Genomic DNA, 24353 nt, shown 5'->3' on the forward strand with positions numbered 1-24353 from the left:
TTAGTTTATTATTATTAATAAATGATTAGTTTATTATTATTTCTTGTTTGCTATTTTTGTATTATTTTTAATGGTAACACCTTAAATCTACAAGTGATTTCACCCACTGACCACTTTATTAGGTACACCTGCTGAACTGCTGATTAACGCAAATCTCAAATCAGCCAATCACATGGGAGAAACTCATTGCATTTAGGTATGTGGACGTGGTAAAGATGATCTGCTGAAGCTCACACCGAGCAACAGCATGGGGAAGAACGGTGATTTAAGTGGCTGTGGTCGTGGGTGCCAGAGGGGCTGGTCTATTTCAGAAACTGCTGATGTACGGAGATTTTACTACATGACCATCTCTAATGTTCACAGAGAATGGTACGAAAAACAGAAAATATCCAGTGAGCAGCAGGTCTCTGGTTGAAAATGCCTTTTCCCAGTGAGAGAACATAGGAGAATGCCCACTCTGCATCGAGGTAATAAGAAGGCTACAGAAACTCAAATAACCAACAACATCTAGAAATGCAGCAGCCCACAGGCACGGCACCACACCCGATGCCACACCGGTCAGTTACAATTGTCATGGACTCACCAAAACTGAACCACAGAGGGCTGAAGAGACTTGACTTCTGGAACAAGACTAGAAAACTCAGAATTTGATGTAAACAAAATGTAAGCATGGATGTACTTGTATCAACAGTACAAAAGACAAACATGTCGGGTTCATATTTAAAGTCGATGTTTGTTTCCAGATCTGAGGAAAACAGTGTTACACTGCAACTAGGAACCGTAGAAATCATTTTAATCCAGATCAAGAAAAACAAATGAATTTGGTTAATGTACAGTGAGGCTAACCGGATTTCAAAAATATTGTTTGGAATCATGGTTTTTACTCTCAAAACATTTTGTTTTACATAGTGAAGAATTCTGTCACCTTCAGTTTAAACCACATCCATAGAGGCAACACAAGATGGTGTACTGCTTCTGTTTTCTTCTTCGTCACTTCACTCCTTAATTTGCCCAAATGCTGCTTCTCTCTGTTCATTCAGCCATCTGTTTGTTTGTTAATATGGGACTGTTTGTAATAACGCCTCTTTTACACTCTGCTGACTTTCATGTTTTAATGATTACACAAATATATGGAGTGAGAATGAAGGAAGTCAGACGAAGGAAATAAGACCAAGCCTTAGATTTCGTGATATTTAATTATAAAATTGAAATGTAAAGAAAATGTTGACATGTGGTGCATTCCAGACCACTGAGTGTAACTCATCAACTCATCAGTTTTTCCTTCTGTCAAAATGTTGATGTGCGTGCACATAAGAAGGCTGGACAGCTGGACCTCCTCATCCCCAAAGCTAAATTCTGTTTCAGAGAGCAAGAGCTTATTCTGATTTTATATTTATTTTTTTATTGCCTCTAAGGTATCATCTCTAAAACAATAGGCAGTACTTGCACTGTGGAATTACTTATTATTTATGCAACAACAGATAATTATGGCCTATCAGGAAACAAAAAGATCTTCAATGTTTATTCCATCTGACCATAAAATGTGTGGATGTTTATTTGGGGCCACAGAAAATATCTTTACGGTCAGTAAGGACTGTTTCCACAGTTTCATCACAAACATTTTTACTTCCTGTTTAAGGTCTACGTGTAAGTCAAGAAAAGTCAGTGACAAATGGGTCAAATGCTCTGTAAACTGTCTCAGAAATTTCAGATTAATATATTACAAATCCTCATTGTTTTACACAACAAAGTGCTTAGAAGTGTTGCTGAAGCAGAATCAGATACTGTTCAATAAAATTCACTGACAGCAAATAAGAGACTTAGAAGAAAATCACTTTGCAGTAAACTTTATTTACATCACAGGCCCCCTGTGCCTTTAACATCTCTTTATGTAAACCTGGAAACATTACATTCAATCCGCAGAATGTCCAGCATTTCCTGGTTAAAGATAATTTTTTCATCTTAAAACTACATTCAACATGTTTCCATGTGCAATTTATTTAAAATCTGCCTCAGAAAATAAATCTAGTAAAATTATGCATTTAAAAAATGTTTGTGTGTTCTAGCAGGATTTTTTTTTTCTTTAAATGTCAAGGCACCTCCAAAACTCACTCAATCCACCAGTTTTTAGCTTGATTTGCATCATGAACATTATGAAACCATTAACTGCTGAGTACCAAAATTAATTTAAGTACAATACTCACAAGGGGTTAAGAAAGAGTCCCTTTTGTGAGCGGTAACACCGTGTTTATGTAATTATGGTTTAGATACTATGTTGCTGTTTACTATAATCATCATTGTTTCAACTTGTAACTGATTATTATCTTTACAACTGTGGATTGAGTGAGTTTAGAAGGAGCTGCTTGCATATAGATCACACAAAGCCAGTGAAAAGTTGGATGCATGCTCTTCTTTTCCACTTCTCTCCAAGACGCAAATAGAGCAGTTTTAAGGTAACGTGCAGAAATGCAAAAGCAGGATAATACAAATTCTGAAAATTGCAATTAATTAAAAGTCATCCTTAAAAAAATGTGTGGGATCTAATAATCATTTATACAATCACTGTCTGTATGTGATAGTCCCATATATTTTTTCCAGTTTTTCCAGTTCTCCCAATGCTTTTCCCTTTCTTTTAACCAACTCCTTGCTAACCACAGATCACCCCTACATCTTCCGCATGTGAGCAGTTATGTTTCCCAACCCTGGACCTCTTGCACTCGAGCAGTGATCTCTCCCCACCTTCACACTCCACATCATCCAAGAATATCCTAACACTGTCGTCCGCCTCCCCCAGGACAGCCCTCTTCATCACTGCCAGGGCAGTCGAGAATCCAAGCTGACGACACACGACACTACCTGACTTGATGGTGAAAAGGTCATCGCACACTGTACCCCACTGGCCTCGGATGAAAATTTCCACTCTGCCTCGATCTGGCAAACCTTCGGCGCTTACAAGTCGCACTGAGCCAACCCGCAGCCTCCACCCTCCTCTTGCTTTCTTGTAACCTTGACCTCTACCCCGTCCTCTCGGCCTCTTAAACACTTGGTTGCCCTCTCCTGCACTTTCCAGCTTCTCACCAAGCCACAGCTTTTCCTCCTGTGTTTTAAGCAGCGTAGTGTTGATTAGTGGTCTCTGGGGCCTGTAGGATGGTACAAGGGGCGTCTGGTTGAAGTACGGTGGCCATGCTGTGGTCATCCTATGGTCAGGAGCTTTTGGATAGGGTGTGGAGATTAAAGTCATGTGGGGCTGCTTCAGCAATTTTGTGGATGGAGTGGTAAGGAGTTGTGGTTTGAAATATTGTGAGGTGGTGCTAGGGGGGTACTGAAGGGGTCTCCCATGTCTCCCTGATGAAGGTGTGGTGATGGTCGTGGAGGTTGTGCGATAACCTGATGAAGAGACAGAATCACCCTTTTTATTTGTTTTATGAGGTGCTGAAACTAATGTTAATATAAAACAAGTTTGACATTTTGGGAAACAGAGGTTGTTTTGTTGTTAAGAATCAGATGCAGAAAAATCATATAAATAAGAGGATATTTTAGCGACTAATTAGCCTGCTAGGAAATGGGTTATGTGCAAAGTTAGCAAGTTAGCTAGCTATACTACTCATTACTACTCATTACTATACTACTATTTTTTCTATTATCATTTAAATAAAGTGTAAATACATCTAGAAAATTTCTGTATTCAGACAAAAAATGTAAAACCACCATTTTTTTGGTATTTTATATATGTAGGTATTTAAATAAGATATCATGTTGTTAAAATGCTAGCTTTAGCTGTGCAGGTGGCTATATTGTAATATATTTTTGCAGTCCATGTTCTAGCTAAGCTAACTAATTAAGACACAGCACTGACCTTATCAGCTGGAAGCACATTTCCCAAAATGTTAAACTGCTTTAGGACAATTTTTCATTGTACTATTTGACAAAGGAAAAATAGTATCAACCACAAAGGAAGGACGTAGACACAGACACAAAAGGATGAATGTCCAAACTGAGGCTGATGCAGAACAATTTATTCATAATAAATTATGCCAAAACACCTGATTTAAATTAAAGCAGTGCAAAAACCTAATGCATAAATAAGCACCATTTATCCTGCTTTAGCTTCTTGAACCAGCCAAAGAATAGCATGTTAGCAGGTCTGAAGTTGGGATTCAAAGCCAATTTAGTCAATTCCACGATACCTGAGTCGGGCAAAAGCTTGTGCAAATGCAAATGGCTTAGTCTGAATAATTAAACTTGTGATTAAAACTAAGCCAAGAGGGTGAGGCAGTAAACTCAGTTATAATTAAGATAAACAATAATTTTACAGCATTTTCTCTGCAAATTATGCAAATTATTTTCCATTCCCCATGTTTATGTTCCAGTGCACAGACTTGCTAAACTGTATAGACAGGTGAGATGCAAAAATGAATTCTTAAAAAGCTACTTATTTTTTGAATGCATATTGATTTAAGAAAAGTCACCTTTTGTTTTTTTACTCTGGTTTTTTTTTTTTTTTTTTTTTTTGCCATTTAGGTTACAGTATGGCTTATCTGCCTCAACAAAGTAGAGAAAATGTCCAAGGGGCATATTTATCAAACTTTTTAAATCATTTTATGTGTTATTTATTTCTATATAAATATTCACAATATTCTTAATCAGTTCAAAACGGTGTGTAAAACCAGTTAAAAGGCCAAAAACTATATAGCAAATTATTTAGTTGAAGAAAAACATAAATAACCCTTAAAACCAATTTAAATATGATTAAATCATAACATTTTAACATGACCTTTAGGAGATACTGCTGATACTTTTTGATCATGAGAAAGCCTGCATAGATTTTATAATTACCTTATTCCAAGAAGGTGTGATCCCCCCCCCCAAAAAAAAGAAAGCTAAGCTAAATCATTAGCACTTAAGCCTAATTTGCAAAGGATTTTACTTAGAAGCAAACATAAATTTAGTAATTAACATGTAAAAATGTGAAACAAAATCAGAATGTAGGCGAAGAAACCACCAGTTTTGGCGTTGCTGGCTTCTCCTCGTGCCACGGTGTGAACCAGTCTCGTGGACTTATTTTTAGTCTTAATAGTCAAATTAGTGGTTGGGTTAGCGGTTTGGCTAGAAACTGGGTAATCAGTGGAGCTAGCCTGATAAACGGGTACACCAGCAGGCCTACCAGTGGACGAGGTTGTGGCAGGAGTTGTTGCTGCCATCTGGACAGTTCTTGGCTTTACTGTTGTGGTCGACGCAGATTTTGTTGTGGTTTTGAGAGCCAGTGTTGTTGTTGGTAATGTTGTCTTTCTTGTTGTTTTTCTTGTTGCTGCTGTTGTTGGCGGTGGCTTTGGTTTTTTTCTTGTTGGCATTGGAGGTTTTTTTATTACTATTCTTGTCTTCTTTTTAGTTGTTGTAGGTTTTGTAGTGGTCGTTGTAGTAGGAACAGCTGTGGTGGTTGGTTTCTTGTTGATTACATACTCTGCAAAAAAGAGAAAAATAAAATAAAAAGAATTATGCAGTGCTAAAAACCATCCGTTGGATACCTGATGCAAGAAACTGCTTTGATTTGGTAGATTTATCAAATTTAAACGCTCCCATTAAAGTGAACAATCAAGAGACATCAAGAGAAGCCAAAAGAAACCACATGCATATTAAATAGCATGTTTTAACCATTTATTTACTGCTGGAAATGTAACTCACCAATTTCTAGAAAGAATCACTTGTAAAGTGCCTTGAAAAGCGCTATATAAATCCAATCCATTATTATTATTATTATTAAAGGTTGAAGCAGGGCAAGGAAATTCGAGAAAAAAACACCACTTTAAGACTTTCTTTTACCTTCTTTTGGGTGGAAATGAATTAGTTTTCCTTTTATCTTAACAGGTGAAGGCTTGATGCTACACTTTCCTGGTGGTGCTCTCCTGTTTCCAAGACAGAAAAGATTAGTACACATGCAATATTGGGTACTATAAGCACATATGTATCTTTTCATTTATTTTTTTTATGTTTTGTTTTTAATGGTGTTTAGCAGCTTCCACTTTAATTGTAGTGTGTATTAGTGCAGAGATACAGTCAATGAAGATAGATTAAATAAATAAGATTTAAAAAATCTGTTTTTCTTATTTCTTTCTTTTTGCCTGGATTGGCTAGAGAGGGATGGAAGATGATTGTGCTCTGAGCACTTCTTTTAACATTTTAACATGTTGCTGCACTGTATTTTATTAGCAGCATTCCAACTCTTAAAACCTCCATCATATATAATTATTGGGTTCACACTCTCACACCTTAACATCACACATCCATGTAGTTTAATGAGCACTTAACTGCTGATGAAGAAAAGTGATGCATTGGCAAGTTACCTGGAAGGGTCCACTATCTTGTAGATAACGCCACCTCTTGCTGTCGCACTCGGGACTCCTGTGGCTAAGAAATACAGCTCACCTGGAAAAATTCACAGACGAAATGGAGAAAGAGAGCAGCAGGCAGAGACGGCAGAACATAAAAAGACAAACGGGGAGATTAAAAAAATAGGAAGCAGTGAGCAAGAAAAGAAGGAGATAAAAAAAGAAAAAAATTTAAACAACAGGAACAGAGGGAAATATTTATGATGACAACAGATGGGAGACAGAAATAAAAGAGGTACAAAAATAGCAAAATGGGGGAGAAAGAGAGAGACCAAAACACTACTCTGGGGAAAAATATTTTAAACTTTGCTTTAATCATTCGTCTCCAATTTGCTTCCTGAAATTATCAGGAAAGAAGAGAAATACAATTTTTTAAGACCAACACAAACCTAAACATTTCCTAACTTAGAAATCATGCAGTTTAGTAGTAATCTAATTTCATTAACAATAACACCAGTAAAAATATCCACTTTGGTACTTCACACTACATGTGTACTAGTTAGAAATAATTATTTCTTTTCACATTAAGCCACACAGACCAGGAGACCAGTAGGAAATCCTCTGGAAACCAAAGACATGTAGAAAAATAAATTGTATTTCCGGACTAGATGTTGAGTGTTTGCTCTTGCTATGTGAAATCAGTCCTAAAGAGGGCGCTACACCAAAAACATCTTTGATTGTTTTGGTTACTAAGAGACAAAACTGCCTGTAGTTCTCATGCAAGAAACTTACTTGTCTGCAAACATTCGTCAATTACTCACTGAGCAGTAGTAAAACTGTGAAATGTGCAACACAAACTGGAAACAGAAAAAAAGTTACACCTTTTTAATAGTGTTGGCTGCAGGTGTCACAAGGAGGGTTTCAGTGCAGTACCCTACATCTCTTTGCAACCTATTTCACCAGCTGTCAGCAACCTCTAGCAACCCCAACCAGTCTGAGAATACACATTTTCCACAAGCAACTGGCAGCTGCCAGGGGATTCATGGACTGTTTCTAGGTGTGTGTGATTGGGGCTCAAGTTTATCGTTCCATTATAAATGTACCTAATTAAATAAGTGATGCAGTGTCTGGTAGCAATACATCAACACACCGACCCACACAGTTATTACCTGCTTCATCTTCAGCAAAAGAGATGATGTATTTATAGTAACTGTTGATAAGTTTGGGGAATCTGCAGGTCTGGTCTCTTCCCATGCAGATTTCATTGTACTGCCATTCACCTGTGGTAACGTTCTCCCTAAGAGACATCAGACGCCTAAACACAAACAGAGATACATATAATGTTTACGCATAGCAAGAGCTGTAGTCCAAAAGCTTCACATCAATGCATTTTTACTGTAAATTATTAAATCAACCCTGTGCAGAGCAGTTCAACAGCACACTGACTGGACACTGATTAGGTAGAAATCCACAAAAACAAAAAAGGCTACGAGTGTTTTCATTTGAAATTTTAATTTTACAAACACACACCCGCTCATGAAATCCCCAAAGATGTAGAGTCCGTTAAGGTTGGGCATCTGACAGCCTCTGTAGATGTATCCTCCTGTCACAGACTTGCCCAGCTTGTGTGGATAGGCAAAGATTGGCAAGACATCGTCTGCAAACACATAAACAAAGATCAGACCTCGTTTATTATTCAGTGTCACTGCTACATCATTGTAACAAACAGGAAATATACTGTACCCTGTAAGAAACCTGAGCTCGTGAAATTAAAGGACAATGAAGTTCCGTTATTTAAAATCTCTTTTGAGTTGACAACAGTTTTTGTATTCTATTCTAAGGAGGCTTTTACAGAGAACAAAGAGTGTGCTGTAACAATTTAATTTACAAATTAAATATCTGTATAAATATTAAATAATTTGGTTAAAATATACTTGTATTTATGGACTTTCAGTAACCCAGACTGTAGACTCACCGAGGGATGAGTTTTGACAGAGTTTACGATCGTAGCAGCTGAATCCTTCTTTGGCTCTCCAGCCGTAATTTCCTCCTTAAAAATAAGAGTTGACACAGTAAAATTACTCAGCAAAAAAGTTCTACAATTTATATGTATTCAAACGGTTTGATGCTGGAAAAATTGGAAATCAACATATTAGAAAAAGAAAATCATCCTTCAAACTACAATTATCATACCTTTAACAATGAGGTCTACCTCTTCGTATTTGTTCTGGCCCACGTCACCACAAAGCATCCTGCCTCTGCCTTCAGTGGTAACGGGGTCACCGCGGTCAATGGAGCAACGCCACATGTTGCGAACTCCATAGGCATAAACCTCTGCAGGGAAACAAAGAAAGAAATACGTGGATGGAAAACACAAACAAAAATGACATCCTCTGTGAGGACGCACTTCTGACACGAACAGTCATTTTCCAGCTTTGCACAGAAAGAAAAACACAGTCCCACCGCAGTCCAATATTATGAGAGAAAAGCTAAGCTAGATTAGCATTAATAAGTGTGCCATTCAGCATCTTCAAAGTCACCAGACATGATCACAGTCTTCCACACAAACAGGAAATTCATTTACCCGGCCGTGCCTCCTTCTCGCCCAGAAATGGGTTGTCTGAGGGAATGCTGTACGGGGCACTGTTATCGTTGAAGTCAACGTCAACACGCAGCACCTTGCCGAGAAGTGTTGACCTATTAAACGTAACGACCAGACAAAAAAGGAAGAATGACTCAGAGTATCATAAAGACTGTGGTGACTGAATGGTTCAACCGTAAGTGTTTATTTAACGCCAGAAAAGCACGGTCAGATCTGTTTTGCAGTTCTGTTTGAATGAATCTGAGTAGAGAGTATAGCTCTGGACACTTCAAAATCCATCCTGCTACGTCTATCAGCAGTCACATGAACAATGGACAGTAGTGATCTGAATCCACTGGCTGTCATAACACTGACCATCAATGTGGGATAGTTTAGCATGAGCTGTTTCTTTCCTTCTCCCTACCTTTCTCTCCCTTGTTGTTTCATCTGCTTAGAAATGTAAGGAAAAGAGGAACTACCTTCACAAATGGGTGTAATTTCTGTATAAAGAATAATTTAAAACAAATATTATTAATGGCCTTTATGGCCTTTTTCCAGTGTCCACTTTTTCCAGTGTTTACCACCCTGCACTCACTCTCGCTCACTTTCTCTCTTCCCTCCACATTCCAGTGTGTGGTGGTCCATGATGTGTGTAGTGTGTCATGTCAATATTAGACTTGGCAGGCTGCATTCCCAGAAGAGCTACTACGGCTTGTCAAAAACAGCCTCAGGAAGAGACAAACGGCTAAATTGTCCATCTCTGGAGAAAAGGTGCTAACAGCTCTAAATGAAGTCCCAGTTTTGGAGGAAGTTTACTTGCTTTCTTGATACAAACATTAAAGATAGATCGCTATTTTTGTCAGCCCTAAAATGCAAACCTACCTATTAAATGTGACATTATTGGTGCATTTCACAGGATGAAGTATTGATTTACAAAACATGAGGAGCAATATTTGAACTCCCTGATGCTCTTTTCTATTGGCTGAACTTTGTGACTTGCAACCAAAGGTTTTTTGGCTTTATCTTTAATTTTCTGTGCTAAAAATTCAAAAATAATAAACTTCAATCAATGCAGCTCTCGGTATAATGATAAACCATAGAGGAGGAATGCCTATTTGAAGTGTTTTGTAAATTAAAGACTGAAATCTCCATAAACTGGCACAGCACAGAACCTGGCAGTTATCATGAATGATTGTTTATGACACGTGCAAACAAAGTTTTCACTCGTCACTTTGAAGAAATTGTTTTGAATTATAGTCTTTGCAAAACTATCATTTATAATGCCCTCTGTTCAATGCAGAAACGTTCCTCATAAATTTGATCCTTTTAATTAGATTTGATTTGAGAGGAATTTAACTATCTGGAACCCATTTTTGGCAGGACTCTCTGACGCTTTACCTGCTCCGACTCGACTTTGGTATTTTGTTTATCAAGTCAACATCTTGACAACGTCATGAGGCCTCGTGAAGATTATAAAGATGAGCATTCTTCACAATCACAACTATGTCTATTATATTTGCATGTTATTTGAGATTTCACATCTTCTTTAACACAAAATGTGAAATCAACATTGTGGGTCTATGCATGCATCCAAACATGCAAACACATTAGTTAAACAGTACTGACTTGTTTTGTGAATTGCCAAACTTTCCAAAGGGATCTCCAGCACGGCCACCGTCACCTATGAAGATGTACAGATACCCATCGTGACCGAAAAGAAGCTGTCCTCCATTATGATTGGATGCTGGCTCCACCACCTCCAGGATGGTTCTACAGCAGGAGAGATGAGAAGATGATGAATGTATTTGTGTCATTTAAGACCATGCAAGGACCTACTAAATACAGCACCTCTCAGAAGAATGGTCTAGTTGATTATCATCATGTGCTGATACTGTGAACTCGCTGATTCGTATTCGTTCCTCCTTCTTAACAGACACAGAGTAGTACACGTAGGCTTTTCTGACAGTGGTGAACCTGTGAACGAAACAGAAGCTCAATGGAAATGCTGCATTTCACATTTTGGCACAATGAATTTTTCCTTTGAAAACTAAATGTTGCTATTTAAATGTGTATTTTGATTGGAAAAAAGACCTAGGGTGTAAGGCTATGCAGAGGAATCCCCTCTCGTCTCCAGCCCACGGGGATGTGAGGACGGCTTTAGTCAGGTTGAGGAAAGGTCGATCGATCCTAGAGCCGTTCGCCAAGTACACCCACACATAACCCAGCTGCTCCGCAACAAAAAAGCGATGAGTTCCATCATCTGCATGGATCATGGCCACAGGGTTACGGAGTCCATTGGCAACTTCCTGTAAGCACAGCTCCAAACATCCTTCGGGATCTTCATTTAGCAATCCCAGGTTAGCATTTAACTCTTAGGGTGGGGGAAAAAAGACACGGGAGAGTAGATTGGCATGTGTCTAATCACATGTGCAAACTGAGTTGCAATCAAACTTGCAGAGATTTGCACCAAATTAAAACTGTAATTATTTTACAGCAATGCACTGTACTTTCAGCTTCTGTTCAGGCAGTTACAAATCAATATGAAGAGCTCTTCCACCCACACTTTCTTTCATTGCAGGGATTTTCTTGGTGAGACAGTGCAGACACGGATATTTTCAAATTCATGCATGCAGTTCAGACTGTTTGCATCCATCATTAACATTCGTACTAATGATTTTAAACATTTCACTTTAAGCATGCTAGCTGGTTTGCTGATGTGGAGCATCATTTTGATACTGACGCTGACATTTAGCTCACAGATTGATGTGTTCAATAACAGCTTCAGAGCTATCAAGGCTGTATACTCTAGACCTTTTTCTGGGCTAGTTACACCGAGATGCATTTTTTTAACCTCTTCATACAACATGTAACTCATACCTGCATTTGTCAAGACACTAGGATAGCAATACTCTTTGTCCTTCAACACCAGAAATTCACAAAACCTTCTGTGATCTTCTTCAATTGTGGCAGTCAGGTTTGCAAACTGCTGTGAGTTCCCTACGTCCTCAAGCAGGAGGCTGAGCGTGTACCGGCACTGCCGCCAGTAGTCAGAGCAGTAATCCCCACAGAGTCCAGGTAGCGCCCTCATGGGTGTGTCAGCGTCCTCGGCATCATACAGGTGGGCAGCATATGGAGAACACTCCTTCAAAGGACAACAGATACCGTTTCATTACATATGATTTAAAAATGTAAAACTTTTTTGAGCTAATATCAAAGGTAGAGTTACAGAAATGTATGAGATTCAGTAATGAATCACTTAAATGGATTTGTGTATTTGTTCTTCCACAGCCTCTGGGCCTCATTTTGACTGGGCAAGCCTGAGATATATGCAGCCTGTCTGAGTGCGGCCTGGTATAAATGGATCCCAGGAAGGTCCACTCAGTTATTAAGTCACAACCACACTGTCCACACCCAGAATGGTGTGCCTTAGGCACAAAGAGCCATGGCACCCAAACCATCATCATGCAAACTGGTGCGCTTTCATTTGCCAGAAAAACCAAACTGATCCAGTAAACAAATCCCAAACAACAAACCAGCATAAGATTGGTTTGGTAGATCAAGAGTGTTTAGATTAAATTTGGTGTTGTTTCTTGTAAGGGCTCATAAACCTATTTTCACTTTGCAGTGAATTATTTCTGACATCAGTAAAGTTTTCCAAATAACTGTTTTGGTATTTAAACAAAAGTAAATATTTAAATAAATAAACATAAATAACGTTGCAAAAGATTTAGCTCATTTAGCACAGATCAGAACAGCAGATATGGGATATTTTTGTGTTGTTTCACAGTCTGACGCTTAATCTCAGCTGTTTTTATATATGGAGATTATTACAGTGATTATGTAAGTGGTGGATTTAGTTTCAAAAGCACTTTAAAAATTATGTCACTGAATAACGTCAACGTGGACAAAACGTGTTGTTTTTAATCCTGTCATCACAATGCCTCTTCTGGTAATTATTTGCTGTAACATTTTTGTAAGGACATTGGTAAATGAAAACATGTACTTATGTGTTTTTATCTAAAAGATTTTTTAAGTTTTTGTTGTCTTCATTGAGCCCTGGTTGAAAAATAGTCCCCAAACGATGGACCAATGTCACAGAAGTTGCCTGGACGTCTTTGCTTGACTTTCTAGTGAGAGAAACGTTTGTGTTGAAGGATTTCTTTTTGCAATCTCTTCCTTGATTAGAATGAAGCAAAAGCAGATATTCGCAAAAAAAAAAACCTTCAGTGGTTTCTTGACCTCACAATCACAGGCTTTCTGGCTCCTTTCTTTAACTTTGCACTCAAACAATTGCATTTGATGCTGACACTGAATGCAGTGATGCAACAGCTGTTCGCCAAGTACACCAAGTACAACAGCTGTAAAACTCTTACCTTCAGCATTCAGATTTTTTTTTAACAGTCTGGGTACATGTAGGAAAAGCCTCATTATGAGAAAAAGATCAAAGCAGTAACAAGGGAAATAAATGGGTGATGTCCTATTAACTAGTGAATCTACATACTGGAAAATAATATAAACACCTGCCATTTGTTTTTTTGTTTTTTTGTTATATAAATCTGTTGCGCTTGCCTTTATTTGGTAAGACAAAGTACATCAGGTAGAAATGGATGAGCAGTAACGTATTTAATTATTTGTACCAGCAGAGCACTTTACTCCAGAGTTGTTAAAAGAAAGAAAAGATCCTGTAACTCAGTGCAGTCTGGGGCAAAATGTAAAGATTTTAAATTTATTTATTTTAATATAATTGTTTGATTTTTGTTTCTATATGCAAACCTCTATCTAATCTCTGTTCTATGTAGAAACAGTACCAACAACCAACTGTCTCTAGTTCAATTTTTCCAGTGGTACAAAAAACAGTTTTGACCAGGAAGATGACGCCAGAGTTTGAACAGTGTATTGTGGGTAATAACTGTTTCGTCATATTTACAATTTGGCAATCGGGCAAATATAAGCATTTGGGTATGTAGATATTTATTACTGCTTTATTACAAGTATAGTCAGCCAGACCTTGACCAGCTGTGACCAGAACTTAAAACTTGACCTTGATTTTTATCCTAATTACCACCTGTAAGACTACAAGGCCGTCTTTTGTGTTTGGTGTATATTCCTGTGAGCAGATTTTTTTTAAGTATTTAGACCACACTTACACACATATGGACAAACTCACAGTGTCAGTAGGTAACATGACTCAAGCTGTAGCCCACACTAAAATGGATATGTTTAAATATAAAGGTGTGACAAATCGATTACTATCAATACTTTTTGGACACTGTTTTGTCTGTTTTTTTACTGTATCACATAAAATGTTTCATCACAGTTGCTGATCATACAGTAGTCCATCAAACTTTACATTTCTGTGTCTGTCTTTGTCTTTTAGGGCACAGATGGCTTAAACTGCTGTTCCATCCAAGTGTTAACTGAAACACTGACTTTTATAAATCACAGAGAACGGGGAGGTGGGGAGTTTGGCAAAAACAGTCAACGCAGACTCTTGTTGAACATCTTGATAGTACTACTGTGGAAAAGATCAGAGTGTTCTCTGAAAGAGATTTCTCTCTACTGGGCCAAACAAAAGCTGTGTTCAGTCTGAGATGCTGGAACTGCTGATGAAAGCAGTAAACAGGCATGTGGGGCAGATGCTACGTTCAAGGAAAAATGTATAAGTTCAATAAGGTTATGAAGGTATAAGGTTATGAAGACGTTTTCTTTGCTTGAAAATGAGAGACATGTGTTGGCAAAAAGGCAGAGCAAACTGCAAATACTGCACGTGATCTTTTGTTTGACCAAGTCATGCTGAAATCCCAGCCATTGTCCTATTTTGGTTCCACTATGATAGGGTAGAAATAAGGCATGCAGCTACAAGCAGCTGTTTCTAACAACGCGACCACTTCAAGCTGCTATAATTTGGTGTTTACGCCGTCAAATTCAGAATAGACTCAGATTTTATTCCTGTCATCTCACATGCTCCAGATTCTCCACTGACTGCTCCACACGCTGGTGTTTTATTGTAGCTGAGAGACAAAAAAGAGTCATGGTAAACAGATGAGAGGTAAATGTGTGACCCTGTCTGAGGAAATGACACAGGCTGAGTTTTTAAACTGAGAGAGCAGTGTGAAACAGCCAGACACATTGCTACCGTACTAAAAGCTTGCTTATTAAAAATGCAAGAGGGAAACAACTAATCTGGACTTCTGCTGCTTGGTGCAGTGCTCACTAAATGTTTTTTATCCTCAAACAGCCCCTTTATGGGTCTTGTTGAACTGAGGGTGCTGCTAATGGTTTATTTGATGACAAAATAAATGAAAACCCATCGAGAAAGCCACGTGAAAGCAGAGCACAACTATAACACACAAATGCACACTCTTTTCAAGGGCAACAGAATGCCCTTGAAATTATCTCTATGTCTGTTTTTATTATCGTTAATTCATTTGTTTTTCTCTTTTCTTTATGCCTGACATTATCTTCACTGATTTTATTCATCTCTTCTTATTCCTGTGCTTTTCTTCATCCTTTTTCTCTCTGCTCCTCTTTTGCAGCAACCTGATATATCCTGGACCCCTGGCCTGAGGAGGAAATGGTTGTTTGTTTGGTCAAGTAAGCAAAGAACAATGACAGTCTTCCTCCCGTCTCCCTGACTCACACACACACACTCATTTCCCACTCTGTCTCTCTCTTTAATATGTGTCTGCCTGTCCCTCTCTTCACGCTGTGATTGATATCAGTGCTAGGAAGCTTCCGTTCTGCAGCTGGAACAGACGGCTTCAGTGTATGGCTTTTGCCCTGGTTAAGTACCCTGGCAGCGGGGTAACCTGACCGCCTCCCGGGCCTCTTTCACCTCAAATTATGAACTTGGGAGCCGAAAAACTACAGAGCGGACCATCATCATTGAAAAAGGTTTAAAAAGTACACAAAAGCATCAACATACCTCAAATGGAACCAAAAATGCATTCTTTATTTTTAACATAACTTTTCATATAAAGCGCTCATGTAAATGAGAGTTTCTTTAAAGGCTTTTTGTTGCAGTCTACACAGCACATGTGTATCATGCTAAACTTTTTGAATGTATATTTCGTCTGAGCTCCACCTATATCCAGCAGTTGTAAATGGTGCGTGAGTCGCAGCTCTGCAATTTTACTCGAGATCCAGCCTGCACTGCTTGGTAAGAACCACATCAGGCTATAATTACCACAATAACATAAGTCTATATTTTTGGACGATTCGTCACCATCTTTACATAACGTATGATGTATGAAACTGCCGGGAAGCCGCCAAGTTTGTTAGTTTTCATTGTTTCCTTGTTGACATCAAAAATTAAAGTGTTATTTATGGTAAAGCTACCCACCCGATTATTTTGGCTTCTGCATAGTGAAGCTTTTATCTCAGTTATACGGCCATGACCAAATTTGTGCTGCACCTATCATTTAATTTGTGCTCTGGATCTGCACGTAGTAAGCGTCTGAGCTGCAAAGTCAGGGCCTAATTATGTCATCAGTGAGTGGGAGTGGCTTCAAGGGTTATTCCAGGAAGGGAGGGGCTGGATTTCAGCACTGGGATCTGTTTAAGATTAAAGAGCTGAAAAAGGAAACTAAAACACATTCACACTAAAATAGAAAAACTCGTTAGAATAAAAAATATCCAAAACTATTAACAGAGACTAAAAGTTGAGTATTTATTTTATTTTATGTTCTGTTTTGCCATGTTCACTTTATTATTAGTAGTATCATCATCATCATTAACTATTATTAAAAAAATGAATTTCCTAAATATGGGATAAGGAAAGTATTTCATATCTTATTTTTATCTTATTTTTTATTAAACTGCATTGCAAGAATAACACAATAATGCATTTGGAAAGTTTTTTTTTCATGCCAAAATTGTATGAGTCAATGCTTTTTAAAACAATATAAGTTAAAGAAAAAAAAATATTATGTTCACCTAGGGATTGCTGGTTCATTTTTCTACCTCTGCCTTATGGTCTCTGCTGTCATTAAGTGAAATTCAGTTGTTCCCCTCCACACCTAATGTTGGCACAGGCACTTCATTCAAATATTGCCAAGTCTTCTGATGGCGTAGTTAAAACCTTAATGCATATTTTTGTGAGATTACTGGAAAAGTGAATGTGCTGTTAAATTGTTCTGCAATTTCATACAGTTGTTCTGGTTCAAACTCTGGAGACTGGCTGTCTTATGCTTATGTCTGTGCCTCATCTGAGAAACTAATGTTTTCTGGCACATAGTTCACGCTTACTTGTAACTTTACCAGATAAGATGACACAGACTGTTTTTCTTTGACCTCTTTTTCATACCAAGGCTGCTACCTGGCTGGATCTAAACACGTTAACTTTAGCCATAGCACCGTCACCTTTATTGGCTTCTTTAAAATGTTCATGTTCAGCTGGTGAGGGTGATTTAAGTGTCTGATTAGGTCTCTTGCTAAGAACATTTGCCGATTCTGTCCCAATTTACTTTGCCAGTTTTGTGTTTTCCCTACTCACAGTAGAACTCGCAAATGGCCACAGCCAAATGCTAGCAGGTGGCTGCATGAAAAGGACCAGCTCACATTTGAATGCACGTGAGGCTAGCCAACAGGTCACCAGTCAGGACCAAGAAGACTGCAAATTATCAGATTTCCAGTCAATCAGTCCATTTCAACTTTCTTGGCTTTAAAAAAAAATGATGACAACTAATCTGTGATTTGTTTAGTACATGTTTGTGAACAGATGACCATGCAACATCACCTCCATGGACCCAGACATTTTGTGTCTACATCAAATAGCAGGATTCACTGGAAGAATCCACAATTTTTACAAGCCTGAACATCATGTATCAGGTAAGAAGTCCAACCAATGGCGCGTTTTTTGTTTTTATTCAACAGGTGTCCCACTCCATGCACCTTAGTTGGTGAAGTTGTGGCAGAAATTTTTGGATATCTATGTTTTCATTCAACACCCATGTGTACTGTCATTTCATCAAGAAGAAAAGTTAGCAACAATAAACTGAACGGTTATGCGGTACAGTAAAGGAATTACTAACATATTTTTTGAAAAATCCACCGTAGTGTTATATGAACATTTAAATCAGGCCAGATGTCTGATACACACCACTCCATGGGTTGCATCAGACCCTACAATAATACAAATTAAACAGAGAAAACCTCACCAATCTTATGACCCCCATGAGCAGGTGCTCTGGTGACAGAGGGAAAGAAAACCCATCGCAATCATTCATCTTCAACTCTCTTAGCAAAAGGCAGCCTGTTCTTGATTTTGGAGGGTTTATTTCCACTGGATGATCCTTTGGGCTTTATATTCACCATGTTCAATTTACACATCGGTTTGGCTTTTGGTATGAGTAACTGCTGTCTAAAAGCATCATGTATTCATTAAACTGTTAAAATATTTTGTTGGTTCTCCTTTATGATGAGCTTCTTACACATGACTAAACTAATCGGCAAAATCATCACCATTGGGTACATTAGGTATGACAGTGACACTCTTGTTTCTATTGGTATACAATGTACTCACAATTCGAAGTTTTTAACTCCGGATCCGAGCTGGCCGAGTGAGATCTCGAGGGAGAACAAAGGGAAGCGGCGGCCTAGAGGGAAGCGAGCCGGCGTCAGGAACAGGCTGAGAGCTCGTGCACACCGCACACCTCTGCCTAGCATCCTGCTCGCCAACGTCCAGTCACTGGAGAACAAGCTTGACGACCTCAGGGCCAGGATAAAGTTCCAGAGAGACATTCGGGACTGCAATCTCCTCTGCTTCACCGAGACATGGCTGAACCCAGCGGTGCCGGACCACGCCATCCAGCCGGCCGAGTTCTTCTCGGTTCACCGCATGGACAGGACACGGGACTCGGGGAAGTCAAGGGGAGGCGGCGTGTGTTTAATGGTGAACAACAACTGGTGCAACAGTGCGAACGTTGTTCCTCTCACACGCTCCTGCACACCAAATCTGGAACTACTGTCCATCATGTGTCGTCCTTTTTATCTACCTCGGGAATTTACATCGGTCATTGTAAGTGCCGTTTATATTCCACCACAAGCGGACACGGTCACCGCCTTATGCGAGCTGCATGAGGCACTCACACAGCACCAGACACAACACCGGGACGCTGCGCTTATTGTGACGGGGGACTTTAATAGCGCCAACCTCAAACGCGCAGCGCCGAACTTTTATCAACACATCACCTGCCCCACCAGGGGTAAAAGTACACTGGACCACTGCTACACTACGGTCAAGGACGGCTACAAGGCACAATCCCGCCCTCCGTTTGGCAAATCTGATCACGCCGCCATCTTCCTCATGCCAAAATATAAACAAAGGCTGAAACAGGAAGTTCCGGTTCAGAGGAAGGTCGCGCGCTGGACGGATCAATCGGTGGCCGCGTTACAGGACGCACTCGATGACGCAGACTGGGGCATGTTCAGAAACAGCTCCGACGATGACGTCAACGTGTTTACGGAAGCGGTTGTGGGATTCATCGGGAAACTAGCGGATGATACCGTGGAGACAAAGACTATCACAACGTTTCCCAACCAGAAGCCGTGGGTGGATAAAATCATCCGCGACGCTCTGAGATCCCGCACCGCTGCCTACAACACGGGACTCACGACGGGGGACATGGACCCGTACAAAGCCGCGTCATATAACGTGCGGAGGGCGGTGAAAGAGGCGAAGCAGCGCTACGGGAGGAAACTAGAGTCACAACTCCAACAGAGTGACTCTAGGAGCCTGTGGCGGGGACTAAGGACAATAACGGACTATAAAGCACCAACAACCGGTATGACGAACGCGGCCGTGACTTTGGCAGACGAGCTGAACACTTTCTATGCTCGCTTCGAGGCTGCAGCTAAGGTCTCCAACAATGCTAGTGTTAGCGGCGCTAACGGCTGCAGACAGGAAGATACTGCCAGCACCGGAAACGTGCTCGTCATCTCCGAGCATGAAGTAAGGAGAGCCTTCAAGAGAGTGAACACCAGGAAAGCAGCAGGACCAGACGGCATCCCAGGTCGTATCCTCAGAGACTGCGCATACCAGCTAGCTCCTGTGTTCACTGAGATATTCAACATCTCTTTATCTCAGTCGGTGATCCCCACATGCTTCAAAGAGTCCATCATTGTTCCTGTCCCGAAGAAACCCCACCCTGCTTCTCTCAATGACTATCGCCCTGTAGCCCTCACCTCAGTAGTGATGAAGTGCTTTGAACGCCTGGTCAGAGACTTCATCATTTCTTCACTACCAGACACACTGGACCCACTACAGTTCGCTTACCGTCCAAATCGTTCCACAGATGATGCCATCTCTCATCTCCTCCACACATCACTCACTCACTTGGACACTAGAAGGGGGAATTATGTTAAAATGCTCTTCATAGACTACAGCTCTGCATTTAACACCATAATTCCCTCCACACTCACCACCAAGCTGGAGCATCTGGGACTCAGCTCATCTATGTGTCAGTGGATCTCCAACTTCCTAACTGGCAGACCACAGGCAGTAAGGATGGGCGGACATGTCTCAGCCTCCACCACTCTCAGCACTGGAGCCCCCCAGGGGTGTGTTCTGAGCCCCCTGCTGTACTCTTTGTACACATATGACTGTGTGGCCACTACCAGCTCCACCACCATCATCAAGTTTGCTGACGACACCGTCGTGGTGGGCCTGATCTCTGATAACAACGAGACGGCCTACCTGAAGGAGATTAGGAATCTGGAGAACTGGTGCCAGAGGAACAACCTCCTTCTAAACGTCAGTAAGACAAAGGAGCTGATAGTGGACTTCAGCACTAAGCAGGAGAGGAACTACCAGACCCCCGTCATCAACGAGTGCCCAGTGGAGAGAGTGGACAGCTTCAAATACCTCGGAGTTCACATCACGCAGGACCTGTCATGGTCCTGTCACATCAACACCGTGGTGAAAAAGGCCCGACAGCGTCTCTACCACCTCAGACGCTTGAGAGACTTCCAACTGCCCTCCAAGGTGCTCAGGAACTTTTACTCCTGCACCATAGAGAGCATCCTGACGGGAAACATCTTAACCTGGTTCGGGAACAGCACCATGCAGGACAGACGAGCTCTACAGAGGGTTGTGCGGTCAGCTGAGCGCACCATCCGCTCCGAGCTCCCTGACCTGCACTCAATCTACAGCAGGCGGTGCTGGACCAAGGCCAGGAAGATCGTGAAGGACCTCAGCCATCCCAACAACAGACTGTTCTCTCTGCTGAGGTCAGGAAAGCGATTCCGCTCCCTGAAGACCAACACAGAGAGACTGAGGAGGAGCTTCTTCCCGCAGGCGATACGGTCTCTCAATCACACCACCACACAGTACTGACCCACACATACAGTTCTTACACACACACTGGACTTTCTGGACTTTGTTTTTGCACACATTGTTTTTTTGCACAACACTGGTCACTATATTCTTCATTTCCGGTTAATACTTGTACAGCTGCTGTTATTGTGTATATATTTATTTAGATTTAGATTTCTTCATACATTCTTATATAGTTCTATATTGTGTATTTTGTTGTACAGTTATTTTATTTTCAACTTTAATTTATATATTTTATCTTATTCTTCCCAGTTAAATTTACCCTTCATTCTAATTTGTGTTGTACAGTTATTTCATTTTTAACCTTAATTTATATTTTATTCCTTCTTAGTTAAATTTACCCTTTTTAATTTTTCATATTTATTTCCTATCTTATTCATAGCCTTTTCCTTTTTTGTTTTCTTTAGGTCACGAGCAGTTGTCCAAGCATTTCACTACATATCGTACTGTGTATGACTGTGTACGTGACAAATAAAATTTGAATTTGAATTTGAATTTAAACACACTTATATCTTCCTGTTGGAAATATGTAGTAGAATTTATTACCTGCTAAAACAAACCAGAGGGGAATCTGCTTTAATTTAAATGTAAAAAGTCACAATTGTGATGCTAGATTAGAGGACAGCATATTAAAATAAAATAATAAATAAAATAAAATAGCATAATAAAATCTAGTTATTATACACACAGTGGAAAACATGAGTTTGAATTCTAAACTGAACATGTGTAACACAGTCTGATTTGAATATTTGTACCTATACTCATCAAATCAAAGAGATCAAATCAAATTAGAATAAATGTTTCTCTTACCTGGCAGAGGATGCTGCGTACGTATTTGCCACAGGCTGCATAACCTGAATGGTCAAAGTTTTCCATAATGTTGTAAAACCTGCCCGATATCTCCTCATCTTTTTCCACATCACAGCACCCAAACTTGGAATACTCCTTGCAGAAGGCCAATGGCTGCCTGGGCTCAAATGGAGGCTTGTAATCCAAACACTGAGGGTGACAGCTCCCCCACCAGGTACGGAGGAGCAACAGCAGGATGGGGAGAAGGTGGTGAGGGGATGTGTGCTGCAAGATGCATCTGGGGACCAAATTGCAGGTCTGTATCATCGTGCTGTAAGTATACGCTCTCTCAGTTCTGGATAGTTTGTCTCTTGACCCAATATTGTAGTAAATGAAGTCAGTGTGAATGTGGTATTTGAGTATAGAAAAGGTAAGAAAAGGAAATGAGTGTACAGGTTACATCACGTCTATAAAGCGCAAATATGAAACTGAAAGTTAAAGTGGAATGTTTGATGTTTTCATTTGGTGTGCTTGTCTCTGCAGATTCAGGCAGCCATCAGTGAGCTTATGTCTAGAGGTGTGAATGTGTGTATGAAGTGACCCTCCATCACAGCTGCCTGCCAGCTGGCCAGAAACCTACAAAATACTCAGGATAACTCCAGTTAAATCTAACTCACACAACACACTCACATGGTAGGCTAACCTCAAGATGTGTGAGACAAAAATGAGGTAAAATATAGTAAATCTGATCCAAGATCCAGTGAATTATTTTATTCAGGAGAACTGCAGAGCAGTCCTGAAGGTCTGTCCAAGCAATGTCCCAAATTTCTGTGATGAGAAGAGTTTACTCAGTCATATCTGCATAAACACCTGCACGTCACAGCAGAAGCTCCTGAAAGAGATAAGGTTCCCGTCACTGAAACTGACCATCAATCACATTGCAACTTATTCTCAAAAATAAGTTTGTTGGTGCACTAAAAGCAAATAAACAAAAGTACTAATCTTCTTAGAAAGAGGGACTAACCTTACGAAAAGCAATCGAAAATGCTGCACCCTCAGCCACAGTTTCTGAAAAATATTTACTTCTAGCTTGAAGTCACTCGGAGAGTCTCTGCTCTGTGTTTGGTCTGGACGTGCTCGTTTGCAGAAGCCATAGGTACAGACAGACAGCAGAAGAAAGTGAGAGTGAGAGGTCCTTTCATTCAGACACAGCCACGCTGCAGCTTTAGCTGAGATCCCTCCCTCATTGCTTCTTTCCTCCTCCCCCTCCTCTCTTCTTTTCATTTGCTTTTTCACTCTCCTACAAAGACACATGCATTCCTTCCCATAGCATGCGGTCCATATTGCCCTGAAGTTGCAACTTTCTACCTCTTCGTCCTCTGAACTCCCCCACCTTCAGCATTCCCAGACCTCCTCTCTGTGTCTAACAGTTCCAGACAGACTTACTCACACTGGTGAGGTCGAGTGTGTGTGTGTGTGTGTGTGTGTGTGTGTGTGTGTGTGTGTGTGTGTGTGTGTGTGTGTGTGTGTGGTCAGATGAACTGAGACGTGTGCTGGAAGCAGAGACCAATGGATTCTCCAGGCACTATTCCAAACCTGAATCTTATGTTTAAGAGCACAACTGGCAAACATTTGCAACTAATTTGTTTGAATACTTTTAGTTGAATTATAGCTTCTTCCCAAGTCAGAAAATTAAAAAAAAAAAGGGGGGGGGGGGGGGGGGGGACAGTTAAGAGACCTTTAAACTTCTTATATACAATGTTTCTCTACTTTGACTTGCTTCAGATTTATATAATTTATATTTTAATGCATTATAATCAGCACAGAGAACATGACTCTTCAGGTTTTTGCAGCTCATTCTTTTAGTTTGAGATCAAACACTTTACCGTCTTTACCGGGATCCAAACAACACAGTGCTACAGATTGTTCAATGACCCCCCCGGGCAAACTCATGATTGCTAAGAAAAAATTGTTATTCTCCTACTGGTTGGCGAGTGGTTGCTAGCAGTCACCAGGTGAAACTGGTTGCAAAGACGTATAAGGTGCCCCACCAAGGTAGTTTTAAAGATGCCCGTTTGTCTGTGGACATTTGCTAACTACTTGCCAAGTAGTAGCAAAACTTGGCAAGTAGGTAGCCAATGTGTTTGAGTAGCTGGTTTACAGATAAGTGAAGTCTTCCATATAAATTTGATATCCTCTTTGCAGCCAGTTTCATCCAGGAGCTCTGAGCTACCATAAGCCATCTGGTTAGGGAATACACATTTTTCCCTAGTGAGTGGTCACTGCCAGAGGGTCACTGACAGGTCTGCAGGCATCGATGATT

At 40.2% G+C, this 24353-nt stretch overlaps 1 protein-coding gene across 1 annotated transcript; it reads right to left on the bottom strand.

Annotated features, from left to right (window-relative positions):
- Positions 1 to 1848: 1848 nt before the first annotated feature.
- LOC308401644 (HHIP-like protein 1) lies at positions 1849 to 23430 on the bottom strand. Its single transcript, XM_080889958.1, has 15 exons — positions 23055 to 23430; positions 22052 to 22922; positions 11785 to 12049; positions 10999 to 11278; positions 10756 to 10881; positions 10534 to 10677; positions 8911 to 9023; positions 8520 to 8660; positions 8302 to 8376; positions 7857 to 7983; positions 7496 to 7641; positions 6342 to 6423; positions 5821 to 5903; positions 5165 to 5461; positions 1849 to 3387 (listed from the first exon to the last, which is right to left on the bottom strand). Exons 2-15 carry the CDS (start codon positions 22355 to 22357, stop codon positions 2648 to 2650), a joined length of 2925 nt encoding a protein of 974 aa, XP_080746084.1. The 5' UTR covers positions 22358 to 22922; positions 23055 to 23430; the 3' UTR covers positions 1849 to 2647.
- Between the last annotated feature and the right edge of the window lie 923 nt (positions 23431 to 24353).

The sequence above is a fragment of the Rhamphochromis sp. 'chilingali' genome, assembly GCF_963969265.1.
Source record: "Rhamphochromis sp. 'chilingali' genome assembly, chromosome: 8".
Taxonomy (NCBI): domain Eukaryota; kingdom Metazoa; phylum Chordata; class Actinopteri; order Cichliformes; family Cichlidae; genus Rhamphochromis; species Rhamphochromis sp. 'chilingali'.

Excerpts from the sequence above, each read along its gene's own strand:
- LOC308401644 (XM_080889958.1), bottom strand. The coding sequence starts at position 22,357 with ATGATACAGACCTGCAATTTGGTCCCCAGATGCATCTTGCAGCACACA. Across the intron at positions 10,678-10,755 it reads CTAGACCATTCTTCTGAGAG|AACCATCCTGGAGGTGGTGG; the intron begins GTGCTGTATTTA and ends CTCCTGCTGTAG. Across the intron at positions 5,462-5,820 it reads TCATTTCCACCCAAAAGAAG|AGTATGTAATCAACAAGAAA; the intron begins GTAAAAGAAAGT and ends TCTTTTTTGCAG.